At 31.1% G+C, this 15,344-nt stretch overlaps 1 protein-coding gene across 1 annotated transcript in view; it reads left to right on the forward strand.

Moving 5' to 3' along the window:
* Acph-1 (venom acid phosphatase) overlaps positions 1–15,344 on the forward strand; it is a 29,303-nt gene extending 13,959 nt beyond the window's left edge. Inside the window, exons 2-7 of the mRNA XM_076377562.1 lie at positions 7,539–7,664; positions 7,876–7,986; positions 9,130–9,395; positions 9,561–9,844; positions 12,626–12,834; positions 13,231–15,344. Of these exons, the coding sequence (XP_076233677.1) occupies positions 7,539–7,664; positions 7,876–7,986; positions 9,130–9,395; positions 9,561–9,844; positions 12,626–12,834; positions 13,231–13,479 (1,245 nt within the window). The 3' untranslated portion in view covers positions 13,480–15,344. The remainder of the gene's footprint in view (positions 1–7,538; positions 7,665–7,875; positions 7,987–9,129; positions 9,396–9,560; positions 9,845–12,625; positions 12,835–13,230) is intronic.

Consider the following 15,344-nt stretch of genomic DNA (forward strand, 5'->3'; position numbering starts at 1 on the left):
TCATTTTTAAAAAATTTCATTTTTTGTATATGTTTAGCCTTATATGCCGACACTTCAAAACGAGTATTATTTTGCTCTGATCTTTCTTTGTTTACACGTAGGAATCTTATTTGTATTATGGCGATCGCTATTTCAGTTTCAGAGATTCGCAAAAATTGAAGTATCTCAATATTTATCGGTTATATACACATGAAACAAAATGAATCTGTTTTTAATTGAAAATTTTACAAAAATGAACAAAGTCTCGAAGTTATAGTTTTTTAAGTGATAGAGCACGTGCTAATTAATAACTGGCTCCTATCCCAAGTTTGAGACTTGATTTCTTTTTTACCTATAAAGCCTCAAATATTCCAATTCTCATAGTTTTCAGAAATATCAAGACTAAATATCTCCGATGGGGGACTGGATAAAATTCTCAAATTTGGACACGTACTTGTCCATGCGTGTATTATACATCAAAAAATTGATGACTGAGATTCAGCTGGAAACGGAGATATACAGCAATCATAAATGATACCGAAGAAGTTCGTTTGAAGAGTGAGATCCCGCAGAATTGTTTCGTTTATGTACTTTGATTATCGGTAGATTTTTTAAAAGAGATTCTTGGAGTAAAATTGTTACAAGAACATAGAAGTTATATAACTGTTTGACAACATACTGCTCCCTTAAGTCTCAATCAACAAATGGTTCTGAAATGGATTACGACTTTCTAAAGATATTAAAATCCTTACAATCTTCAGATTTTTGTGTAATGTGAACTTATGGAACTGGTAAACAGTTTTTAAACTTCTCTAATTCAGCTTGATAATAATACACCTTATTATTGGTTATATAGGATCTTTCGATGCTTCGAAGATTTTCATTATAAAATTTGTACGTATCTGTACTGTGTTCTATACTGTTGTAGTAATTTTACTCCAACAATTTTAAACAGAAAATCTACCGGTTATTAAATTAGGTATATAGACAAAAGAATTTTGCTGGAACTCGATCGTCGAATGATATCGCTATTTCCAGTTAAGTCTCAATTATCCACTTTTTTGTATATAATACATACACACATATAGGATAAGTAAGTGACCAACTTTGAGACTTTTATCTAGTACTCTATTAGAAATATTTATGCTTGAAGATTATGAAAACCATCAAAATCGGAATATTTAAGACTTTGTAGGTAAAAACGAGCTTGAATTTTAGACTTAAAGTTGGAGTTAGTTATTAATTGACATGCGCCCTATCACTTAGAAAAAATAACTTCAAGATTTTGCTCATTTTCGTAAAATTTTGATTTGAATTTTTTACATTTTGTAATACTAAAACTGCGGGATCAGACTTAGATTTTGGCCAGTAGAACTCTTTCACAAGGTGATTCGTGAATTGCGATTCACGTATGATAGATATCGACCGTACATGTAATTCAATGGGACCATTTACACGGCGATTCTCGTGAGATACAGAATTGGGATACAAATTTGGTCTATTCTCGATCGGTTTGCCATCAACGGTTTTCTTCAGAGTGATGCGAATGTCGAAACACAGAAATAAATGACAGCGTTTGCACCACAGACTTCTATATTCAGAAGTTCCACATAGAAGTTTATTACACAGAACTTCCATTCAAAGATATATTAGTATTTATGCTAAAAGTAAATTTTTTATAACCTAGTAAAATATTGGATGTAAATAAAACTCATTATTAATAATATCATTTTTTATTGTAAAAGAACTAAATTGGTTTTTATTGGAGTGCAAATAACAATACATGTTAATACAATAAAAATAACGCAAAACTTTACAATTCATGTAAATTATAATATTAACTTCAAATATTTTCATCGTTCTGAAGTCCATTATTCAGATCATTGACTTCTTTGTGATGTTGAAGCATACAAACCTGCTGTAACCATACATATAGTAAATACTGTTTGATACATTTGTACATATAATATACGTATAATATATACCAATAACGAGTGTTATTGAAATTACATATATTTGTGGCAGAATTTGGCCTTTTGCATTCTGAGGTTCCGAGTTTCCATTCATTTTGTTCACTTAGAGGAGACAAGCGAGGGCAAGGGGTTAAATTCTGTGGTGTATTCTTAGATAAATTTTCTAAAAGGTATTTATTATTTTCTAAAAGGTATCTAACTTTAGACTATTAATTTTCGCTCCTAGAACATTATAAAAATTGGTAGATTTAAAATGTCTTGCACAAATTATACTTCACGCATTTAGTAGCTAGTTTTTTTTGTTCACTGTTGTGATCCATGCTGACAATAATTCATATAATGAAAGTCTAAAAGTTTTCCTGTGCAAGAAGTTAGGTCCCAAATAAAGTTTAACGTGAAACATGTTTTGTACAATTCCAAAATAATATAATGCCCACTGGAAGAAACCAATTCTGGAATCTTTAATTTTTATGCTTTCGGAGTGATCAACTACACATTTGGTGCGCATAATTATACAAATAACTTTTCCTACATGTTGACGAAAATCGATGTTGATCGACGCTTCAATTAGCTCCAATGCGACCAAGATCAAAATGAACGCCACGTAGAAAAGTATGCAACACATATTATATACGTGTACAAATGCATGTGCAGGTACCTAGATACATGCCGTATGTATGTATGTAGGTACTTATGTACTTCCACTTTTTCATCGCGCATACGCCAGTTTAGTATATATTTTTGGAGTATATTCGCTCGCAGCTATACATGGTGAATTTGCAGGCTAAGGTAGTATATGTATAGAAGTCTGTGGTATACGGCAATTACAGAATCGCAATAAGAATTTCGTGTATCCTCGATCGGTCGGTCGCCAGTAACGACTTTCTTAACAAAATCGATGTGAATGATGAAATATAGAAAAAAATGACGGCGTGAATTTGAAAAAACTCGCAAAATTCATTTTTTCAATATATGTGTGGGAAGAAATCAAATGTAGGAAGAATTAAATTTTTGCTTTCATTCATTATTTTATCTATATGTAATAATATCTATTTTTATTACCTATACAAATGTATGTTTAATACTCGAAGATGTTATAATTACTTGAATATGTTCAGAAAATGTCGGAATTATGGCATATCTGTAGTATAGCCAGATATATTCATATATACGTACGCTAATGTTACTGATAATTTTTTTCTTGGTGATATACTGACACGCATATTTGTTTCGTTCTTTATTATTAAATGTTGCATATTATTAAAACGTTCTTCAAATTATGCACCAGACATGTGTAAATAATTAAAGGATTTATTAGAATTCGTTTGAAGTTTTTCAAATAATGGAAATAGTGGAAAATTTCCTTTTATTTCATCAGGAACAAGAGTCAACAAGTATATTACAACCGAAAAACAATACTACGATTCTTCTATTGCGAAATTATACATATAGGGTATTTAACTTGAATCAAGGTACCAACAGTTACAACAATATGAAATCAAAAATATATGATCCCATTTAAAAAAAAACAATGTCAACTCAGTTTTTTCTTTAAAGAAAAAGTTTTCTAGAAATTTTTAATATCAGAATTTGTAGCTCATTTAAAGCTGACTAACTTCTGATGAAAACATTTTTCTCTAGAGTTATGGGAAAAGCCTGAAAAGTTAAGCGATATTTATACGCGCGGTCTTGTTGAAATCATGTGTCTGTCTTCATTGTTTGTAATTTGGAAAACAAAGAAAAATTTACATAGACGTGAATCGCGATTTAGCAATCAGTAATTCAGATCAGTAAGTCAGACGCGACACACATACGTGAATCGCGATTTCCCAACCGCCATGTGAAAGAGACTTAGAATTACATTTAGGCAAAATATGTATAGAACAGACATTATAGTTTATTCTTTTATGAAACAAACATGTATGTATGACTGATAGATATTGAGATATTTTAATTTTCGCGAATCTCCGAAACTGCAAGACATAGCGATCGCCATTATACAAATAAGATTCCTACGTGTAAACAAAGTAGGGTCAGAGTAAAATAATGCTCGTTTTGAAAAGTGGACGTATAAGGCTAAACATATAAGGCTAAACATACATAGGTTGGAATGACCCAGTGTTATTATAGGTAACAGTAAAGACGGTGCGTTACCTAAACTAATTTTTAAGTGTCATATATTAACTTATTTTTTACAAATTGTTCGCTATTTGTTCATTTTTTGTTTTCAATAGTTCCAATATAATTGTTGACAATAAAAACAATATAGATATATTACTTTCAATAACACGTGCTTTTATTTTGTTTCCAATAATTAGGGCATTATATTCGTGATAAGTGAACAATAATACATTTTTTAACAAAGCACTTACGTTTAGTAGCTTATTAAACAGTGAAAGGATGTCCTATCTATTCAGATATACAATTCCACTTTTTTGTATAGATTCAATCTCTTTTCAAATACATGTTAATAGAAGCAATAACATCTTTATCGTTTAACGGTTTGCGTACCAAGAGGTTTTGAAAAAACATGATCGAAAAGCGCCAAGGAGTGCGACCGCGCGTCAGTTGTCTGTATCGGCCAAATGCGCTGGCTTTTTTCGACACAAAATCTGAAGAGCGCGAAAATGGCTCGTGGTACGTTTCTTATTATTTTCTTAAAGTTTTTCAGCGTGTAGGTTTATTTATTGTGTTTTAATCGTTTGAGTGACAAATATAAAAATTTGTGGAATTTTTTTTTTATTTGGCACTTTAAATAGGGAAAAGCTGACCAAAACTTTATAGTAGGATAAACTTGTATACCATAGAAAATGTAAATAAAAATTAACAAATAGAACAATGATTTGGATGAAGATTGGATACAATGTACAAAGTGTAGTAAATGGGATTTTTAATTCTTCCATTGTTAATTAAGATCATGGACAATATTAGCTACCTTATGGGATAAAATTGAAAAAGGTAGAGGTTTCGTTTTGTTGCTAAAATAAATAATATGCTTCAATTTTTTAATTACATCGTTGTTGTTTTATGTTGATTATGAATGTCTGTGACAGATACAATTTATAAATTAAAAAATCATGAGCCTAAAAATTTAATTATACAATTTTATTCGACTTTTCTCTACTTATTATAATCGAAAAAGGAACACCAACAGAGATTAAAAAGTGAAACTTCGCAGAAAAAAAATTTTATATAGCATTGCGAATTAAATACTTGTATACATTTCTCAGTAAAATTATTCTTGTAACGTAGAGTTAATGTTAGCTGTTTCTAAAGCACGTATTAGGCAATTTTAGTCGGACAGCCGAGTTAATCAACCTAAAGTCGATCACAATTGTTATTTCAACTTGGTTGAAATTGAGTTTACATGGACAACTTTGGACAATTTGAGATTGCACAACTCAGTTGTACGATTAAAAATTGCCGAATTTAAACGTAGCATTATGGAATAATAATTACACTACTACTACACTCTTGATTTCGTAACAGACAAAATACAATCTTGGTACTTTTTATTAGATTATATAATAACAGTATTAAAATATATCGACAGTGGTCGTGTTACTTCTTTTGCATGAACTGTACATACATGCAAGTCATTACTTCGTTTCAGTTGGATTTTGTTGGCTTAAAGCTTCATTTTTATTATTTCTTTTTGCGAGCTGCTTTCATTTCTCAGACTCTGTTGATTTTTACATGATTAAATGGATATAATTTATCTTAAGCATATAAATTAATAACTTTTCTAGCAAACTCAAAGATGGATGCTTGTGATGAAAAAGAACATTAATAATCATTTAATGATAAAAAATTTGTGGCTAAATGTTACATATAATTTTCCGAAATAAATGTTCGTAGTACCTACTTATTTAAGTAGAGACTAACATAATTATTCATCTTACATATACATATTGAAAAAATGTTTGAATGGGTAAGATTTGTATGGTATAAACATTGAAATGTCATTATTACGCTAAGTATCAAGAGTCAGCTTTACAAAATATTTACTCTTTTTCTGAAATATTCAGATACATGTTATATCATTTCTATTTTCATTTCTAAAGATTATTATCGAGTGAGTTTTTTGATTATGATCATGCGAAGTGGTACTCCTGGTTGGTAAACGTCATCATTAGTAAGCATTTATATCTCAAAATTCTGCGTAATAGCTTTATCATACTGCTTTCATCGACAACAGTAACTGTTAATTCAAAGAAAAAGAAACACAAGATATTATGAAATTATTCTGATCAAGTTATAGAAATTTATTTCGTGACAGTAGGATGAAGTTCGATATTCTTTCGTGAAACATTTATCTATATGATTTATCTATCCTTTTATATGATACTGATTTTATTGAACATTGAATTTATAAACATTAGAGTGTAGTTGTATTAAGATATGCCTGTGGCTGTAAGGTAAAACGGCCCATGTCACATTTTCAAAAAATTCGAATCAAGATCTTAATTGAGACTTAGTGTATAGAATTTACATTTTCAGAAAGATTAATAGGCATTAAAAGAATTTTTCATTTAAAAATAAGGGTACAAAATAACACGAGTCTACAAGACAGTATTGAAGTTGATAAATTTTAAATTAAGTTTAGATTATTTAAAATGTTTTATGAAAAAAGATTTGAACGTTTCTAGTCTTTAGACTGACAATTAAATTTGAATAAATGTGATACCATTAAAAAGACGATCCTTATTTCACTCCAAATTTTCAACAGAAAATGACTGCTTAAAAAATGAGAAAAGTATAAACTGAGTTATTGAGAAACTTTACTTTTGACAAAGATATTCCCGTATCTATAACAACTGTAATACGTGTCAATAATCTGCTTTTCTACAAAGGTGACGTCACAGTAATGTGATAATATAGTTTTCCTTAATATATCACTCGTAATCGCATGACGAAGGTTCATGTGTAGTCCTAGAATGGGGACTCCCGTTTGGTTTATTACACTGTGTTCAAACTACTGAAAATGACAAATGAGAAACCACTTCGGGGAACGATATTTTCGTTTGAAGTGTAGCGATCCTTTAAAATCGTTCACACGTGAGTGGTACAGTCAGTGGCTCGCTTGATCTCGCAGTCGATACATCAGTATTGTTTAGTTTAGTATTTTTTATTTATTATATCAGTGGCATTTAATTTATGTAAGTACTATACACGTAACTGAATTGTTGTTACTATGAAAGAAAAAAATGAATCATTAAAATTGAATTAGAATAATGAATTAGTGAACTCATTCAAATTTTATATGAGTCTTGTAATAATTTTCTACAATTTTATTCAATATTTTTAGTCTGAAATGATTATTTAATAACACGATCTACTTGTAACAAATGAATATGGTAAAATGTTATTCATTAGAAATATAAATAGTTATATTGACAAACTATAATGTCTATACAATTATCGTTCAGTGAATAAATAATTTGAAGATTTTGTCGTTGAATTATTAAAAGATACAATTGATTTTATTTTAAAAAATTTATTAAAAATTTTGTAGTGTTCTATTGAAAATTACTTTTTTTTTTAAATTGTTCAAGCAAAATTTAAAATAAAATTGTATTTTTTCAGAAAAATATTTTCAATATGATTTCGTCCTGCGTTCGTAAAGGTTCTTTGGCAATGTATGTAACCATTAGTTTGGTAATAGTAATTTTCGTTACAACCGTTGAAGCAGAGCTTCGGTTAGTAAATGTGGTAAGAAATGCAGTTATATTTAACAAATTTATTATATTTAAATATCGCAGACGCTATACTTTCGTCATAATTTTTAAAAAAGGATATATAATTACATTTTTTGTGTAAAAGTCTCAAACATTCCAATCAGTGTATTACGACATTACAAAACTAATACAAATTGTGAATAATGTGATTAATTTTGTTTTTTATATCGTTTGTAATTTCGTAGCTATTTAGGCATGGCGATAGGACACCGGACGACATACCTAATGAAAAGTATGCAAAAGATCCATATCTTCATTATGATTTTTATCCAATGGGTCGAGGAGAACTAACTAATGTGAGTAGTATCATTTTGTTTACTCAACTTAAAGTATACTAATTAAAAAGTAATTTATAACAAACAGTTATTACTTAAGTAGAGTAAGTGTACGCAATATGGAACACCTCATTTTAAATATCTCCCATAAGGAGAGTTGTTCTTTTTCTAATGAAACAAATGCAAAAAATAAAGGAACTAATTCAGAATTATATTTAAATAATTAAGTGGGAACAAATTCAAATGATTTCAAGTTATAATAAAAGAAAGTAAAAAATGGGAAAATTGACAGTTTAAAAAAATGGTATCTAATATGGAACATCTAAAAGATCTATAAGGAAAACTGAAAACACTCTGTTTGTTATAGAAAACAAATTTTTAGTTAATGATACAAATAAATAAATATCTTTTATGTTTTAATATTTCTGTGCCTTTTACATAGTAGATACATCAACTATACGCCTTTAGTACCGCATTTTTCATGTCTCCATTGAAAACATTAAACACGTGTCTATGTTTTTCCATTAGTTATTTTTATAATTTTCATCGCAAAATAGACAATCTATGTCGTTGTCATTATCGTCATCATATTCCGTAATGCGTACACAAGATGTGTACCATATTGCGTGCAGTTAAGGTTTTAAAAAGAAAACAGAAATTAAGTTACCCAAATAATTAACTTTAACGTTATAGTGTTTTTAAACACTTAAGGACAAACATACAATGAAATACTTTTTAACTTATCTTCGTTGAAATACTCAACTATACTGGGCTTTGAAAAAGTTTTCGATGTTACGAAAATGAAAAACTCTTTGTTCTCGTTAATGGATGCTCGACTGACACTTATTTGTCAGTGTAATAATCCATTGTTTAAGGGGAAATATTTCACACGATTGTTGACAAATATAGTTAGTTAATTACTGAGATATTGCGGTGTTCACTATTACGTGCTGTTTCATATTGCGTACACTTACCCTGTATCCTATCATTCAGTATTAAACTATTCTAAATTTTTGAAAGAAAAACATGCTACCTATATTTATTTTGAAAACATACTTTTTTATTAGGTTTATGATAAACATATATCAGAGTTAATTAAAATTAATTGCGTTATAGTTGCAATAATCATGATTAAAATTAGCAAAATATTTTATATGGTTTCAGCCAGGAAAAATGCGAGAGTATACATTGGGAAAAGTTCTAAAAGAGAGATATTCGGAATTTTTGGGAGATACATATCTGCACCAGGCCGTTTCGAGTCTCAGCTCAGATTATGATAGAACCAAAATGTCACTGCAATTAGTTTTGGCAGCACTCTACCCACCGGACAAACTGCAACAATGGAATGCGAATTTAAATTGGCAACCGATCCCAACACGATATTTACGACGCACTGAGGATAATATATTTCTTGGAGACGAATGTCCCTTGTAAGTCTTAAAGTGAAAACAATAAAATTAATATTAACTTGTCATTAGTCATGTTCAGGAGACTAATGTTCCAAGTTGTAGATTCACATCTTCGCAGATATGAAAGTCTCTTTCATTTAAAAATTATTTCTGTTTTATAACATACCAATAACATTGTGTTCACAGATATTTACATGAATACAATAGAGTATTGAATTCACCTGAAGGTAAAGCCGCACTTTCTAAATACAGTGGTTTCATGCGGCAGTTATCGGAATGGACTGGTGAAAACATAACTACACCATGGGATATGTATTATGTTTATCATACTTTAATGGCCGAATATTCTATGGGTCTTGTTTTACCTGATTGGGCATACGAGATTTTTCCCTATGGGGAATTGTGGAATGCAACTGTTTTCGCATATGAAATTGCTAATTATAGTCCCTTAGAAAAAAGACTTTCTGCAGGTATAATAATTTTAATTTCATTGATTTTTCTTTTGTTAATCGTTAACGTAGGAGTCTATCGAAAAGCTAAGCAAAGCAATGCAATGCTATATTATACTAAATTTAAAAATATTTGTTTCAATACAATATACAGGATGTATCAGAAAATGTGGGACATTTTTGGAGGGCAGATTTTAAACACAAAGACAATGAAAAAAGTTGATGTGCACCTATGTTCGGAAATGATCATTTTCTAGTTATACGCTATCTAATATTGTGTACGGTGTGATACCTTTTCTAAGATCTATGACTGTGTGCTACTTATTTAAGCGGCCGGAATACCCTTGGACCTTATTGGACCTTAAATGGGATAGCACATTGTGAAGGTTAGAAATGGGCCAATAATTGAGACGATATTAAATACCGTATAACTAAAAACCTATGCATTATCGAGCTACGTGCATTTGAACTTTTTTTCATTGTCTTTGTGCCTAACACGTATCCTTCAAAAGTTTCTCACGTTTTTCTTACTTTTTACAAGTTCTTGGTTCCTCCTACAGCCTATACCGGCTATTTAAGATTTAAATGATTACGGTTGTCAATAGCATTAAAGAAGTTACTCGCGATTATTAAACAAAAAACATAAGTAACAATTTCAGTCTGTTACTATGGTGGTCCAGAAGATAACATTTTTATTTTCGAAATTTTTGTTATGCTTTCAAAATAAGTAGGTGTAACATATATACGAACGTTGAATATTCAAAATTATAGTAAGAATATAGTAGAACATTGGTTAAGTCTTAAACAGTGAAGTAATAGTAGCTTACTCAAGAAAATAAATCGAGTTATTAAAAGAATGCTTCAAATTTCATACTCGTGGTACTGTGAATAATTAAAATTCTACTGTGTAGCTATTATACAGGGTATTCAGCTGGAAGTGGAGGAAATTTCAAGAAGTAATTCGAGAGTCGAAATAAAATTATAAATAACAAAATTATGATTGCGCTTTTGCGCCTATCGCTTATTAATTATAAGTATATCAAAATTAAACCTGACTGAAACTCGGAAAACCGTGAGCTTCTATTGCTAGCATAAAATTCATAGCACGGGTTAGATCATAAAAAAGCAGTGAGTTTAATCCATTGTTCGGGTCAAAAATTACAGAATTTCGCTACGTCTGTTTGAGACAGTTTAATGATGATGGCTAGCCATACACTTGCACTTTCCGTGAAGAAAACGGATTCTATATGGAAAGAACACTAGTTAGTGCAATACGAAAGGATTTTTATCACTTCATATACTATCAATTTATACCAGTGTCTGGAATATTTGGTGTACGTATTATTGTCATTTCAACGATTAAAGTGACGACCATCATTATCATTTTAAGAACAACCATTAGTTGATCTTTTCGAATCAGTAGGTGCAACGTGATTCTATTTCTTTTGATTTTACCGAGGGAAAGTAATGACAGGAAAGATAAGATGTTTTCCCCACGAAAAGAATGCCAGTACGTGGCTAGCTAATGTTAGTGCACATGACAGCCACTGTTTTCTATAAACGCTTTTATTTCATACAGTAAGGTTCAAATGCTATTTCATTACTCAATTTTCATGTTATTTTAACGTCTAAAATCATTCCCTCGCTTTTACCTCGCTTTTAAGGGGCGATTCTACACGCTAAAATAAGACGAAAATCACAAATGACGAAAATGCGTTCGAGGCTTCGTTTCAAAGTTATTCATTGTTGAGAAAACGTGTGAAATATGTCAGACTTAGGACTTATTCTACTGTCAACATGCACTATCCAGATCAGGCACAACGAAGTCATTAGTGTAAGTCCCGAGTAAGACACATTTCCTGCGAATTTTTGGCGTTTATTCAACACTTAATAATTCTAAAATGAAGCTTTAAATTTTGTTAGTCTTGTGTTTCGTCCTATTGTGATATGTAGTATCATCTCTTGAAATTTCTGACGCCATCATACAGCCATCCATTCTGTATGCTTGTAATAAAATATACAGGGTGTCACAAAACTGATGATATAAGCGAGAAAGAGATGATTCTATATGAAAAAATAAGTCGAAAATATAGAATAAATTTTTTTGATATTGTGCTTCATTTTCAAGAAAATTGAGTTGGAATTATGATCGGGTTTAAGCGTACAGAAGTACAGTTTTAGATGTTTCAAGGGTACACGGAGTAAGGGGTCACTCTCTGTCTGATCACTGACTGTTTCTACAGTACTCTAGAAACATTTCTTATTCCCCGTTTACCCCTCAAACGCCGAAAACTGTACTTCTGTACGTTTATACCCGACTATAATTCCAACTCGATTTTTTCGAAAACGAAGCGTGATATAAAAAATTGTTTTACATTTTCATTTTATTTTATCACGCCCTTTTCGTTTGTAGCATCAGTTTTGAGACACTCTGTATACTAAGTTCACTTTCTACTTTGCAATTACAAAAATTATAGTGCGGACGAAGTACTATACGTGCGTTCTAGTTTTTATCACTAATGCTAGTATTGTGCATTTATTTTACATCGTAGAATCACAAAATTCAGTTTCTAAAAATACGTCTACATACATATTCTATAATTATTTCATCTAAATTTTAAAATCTTATAACATTTGTAAGTGTTAATTAGTTTTACCTTTTTCATTATTTATTAGTTCTTTCTACCTTTCAGCCATACTATAAAGTATATGGAACATTACAAATTCTAAATTTCCATTCTAGTACTGAATTCATTTTATTCGTTTTCTGATAATAAATTATTGATTTTATGAACTTTCCAGGACCGTATCTTCGACGAATAACCAAAGCGATGCTAAATGCTGCATCTAGCGTATCAAATGATGAACGAAAAATATATTTGTATGCTGGACATGAAACTAACATTGCTGCCATTTTAATTGCACTTAAAGTCTATTATCCTCATGTTCCTGAATATTCCAGTTGTGTGATGGTGGAGCTTCATGAAATAGATAATGAGTATTATATACAGGTATGTTTGGAAATTTGTAAGCATATCTCTCTAGTTGGAAAGTTAAATTGCTTTACAAGTGGAACAAAATTATTCGTTTTAAACTTCTGGTTTACTTAAACTGTACACCATACAATGTTGTAATATAATTTCGTATGAAGTGAATGCTAAAGGCATTTCACTAATGTCTTAATATTAATCTTTATTGTTTTGAATGTTTCTTAACAAATCAGTTATAAAATTCGATCGTGTGTATAGAAAGTTCGCTTACATCGCTGAACAGAAAATATTTAATTTACCCATTCATTTACATTTATGGAAATGCTTCTGTGCATACTAACACTATATGCTAACAAGTACTTATTTTTTGAGTACTTATGTTTTACTTTATATGTTTACATATGAATAATTTTGTAGGTACTATACTACTTGGGTATTCCGTCGAAAACAATAGAACTTCAACTACCCGGCTGCTCAAAGCTATGCCCCCTAGGTACATTTTTAGACTTAACAGAAGACATAATACCATCCAACGAAGACCTGATCTGTGACAAAGATCTCACGGATTCATATACCAATCAAAAATCACCCGGGGAAACGGACAAATTAAAATATAACTTAATAAGGACAGCAAAAGCTATTCAAAATGATCAGAAGAAAGTTTAATGAAGGACAAAGATGAATTAGGTGCAATCTTCAAATCCGGCAAAATTTGCCAGTATTTGAAATGTGAAGAATCTAAATAATTCACAATTTTCTATTTACAAAGTTTTATATGTAAAAATATGTACATAGATATACAGGGTGTCGCAAAGAAAGTGCGGAAGCCGTTAAGGGGGGATTCATGGGGTGATTCTAAACAACTTTTTCCTTTTTAAAAATGTCCCCTGAAGCTTTGTTAACGAGTTATTAACGGAAAACATCGACCAATCAGAGAGTGCGGATAGTGAGCGCTCGGCCGACCAATGACAGTGCACAAATCACACGTAGCGTTTACCCTCATTGTGCTTGAGGCTTATACAAGAAACTCGAGATCTCTACGTTATTGCCCAATTTCTCTCAAACTATTGAATGAAAAGTTATGAAAAAACCAGGGACACGTTAGCTATCGCGACACAAATTATGGGATTTTGTCACATTTTTAAATTAATTACCCAAGCTGTAAAAAATAAGAAACCAGAGGAAAAAATTGAAAAATGCTGATTTTGTATTGTAGCAATACCGGAATAATAATCATATTAATTCAGCAGATAAATATCACTAATACTATTGTTCTCAATTTTTTTCACATTTTTCAACTTGATACACTACATTAGAAAAATAAAAAGCAATGTTTCCGTAGTTTCTACGGATTCTGCCCTATTGCTATGCGTATTAAAACATTGGAACTCGTGTCAAAATGTTTATGTCCTAAGAAATGTAAAACTAACCCGTAAATACCATATGTTGCAAAATGTAATCCGTAAAAACTACGTAACCAGCGATTTTTATTTCTTTAACTATGGCGCACTAATCCAAAAAACGGCCAAAAAATTCTAAATAAGAAAATAAGTAGACATGCAAGTGTCATCGTTCATACCCACCCATTCGGAGAAGAATTCACCTGCTGTTTGAACACTTGCTCCATTGGGTCACGTTGCCGAACCCGGTCGTTGGGGGATAAAGCAGTGGTAGCGTAGGACTTGCTGATCGTAGATATATGGCGCCACAGAAATACAGTTTATAACTTCCCGCGGTCACCAATACTGATCACTTCATTAAAGGAGTACTTGACCTCCTAACCACTGACAACCGCAGAAAGCATTATTTTGGGACGAGATCGTTTCTGCGTTTAAAAACAATCTAGCCCTGAAATGTGATCGGTTCGGGTATTTTTCACGATACATCCGTTCCGCGGCTTCCGCGTTGCCTCCGCACTCCGTGGTAAAAGAAGAAATGGTTGTACCGAAGTTTCTTTCTTCTTGCCCTCGTATTGTTCTAGTTGTGACTTCTTAGGGGTGCCACTTTTTTAAAATACTCAGATTCGATTTGTCAGTTGGCATGACCGAGACTGGGTTTTAGTGACATTTATCTGCTGAATTAATATGATTATTATTTCGGTATTACTACAATATAAAATCGAAATTTTTCAATTTTTTCTGTTTTTTTTTTTTTTTTTTTATTTTTCACAGCTTAGGTAATTAATTTAAAAATCTGACACGTCCCTGATTTTTTTCATAATTTTTCATTCGATAATTTGAGAGAAATTGGACAATAACGTAGAGACCTTGAGTTTCTTGTACAGGGCTCGAGCACAATGAGGGTAAACGCTACGTGTAGCTTGTGTACCGTTATTGGTCGACCGAGCGCTAACTATCCGCGCTCTCTGATTGTTGGATGTTTTCCGTTAATAACTCGTTAACAAAGCTTCAGAGGACATTTTTGAAAAGGAAAAACTTGTTTTGAATTACCGCAGAAATCTCCTCTTAACGGCTGCCGCACTTTCTTTGGGACACCCTTTATATAAAGTGATATAAAGACTCTGTATTTGA

The sequence above is a fragment of the Calliopsis andreniformis genome, chromosome 1 (genome assembly GCF_051401765.1).
Source record: "Calliopsis andreniformis isolate RMS-2024a chromosome 1, iyCalAndr_principal, whole genome shotgun sequence".
NCBI classification, from domain to species: domain Eukaryota; kingdom Metazoa; phylum Arthropoda; class Insecta; order Hymenoptera; family Andrenidae; genus Calliopsis; species Calliopsis andreniformis.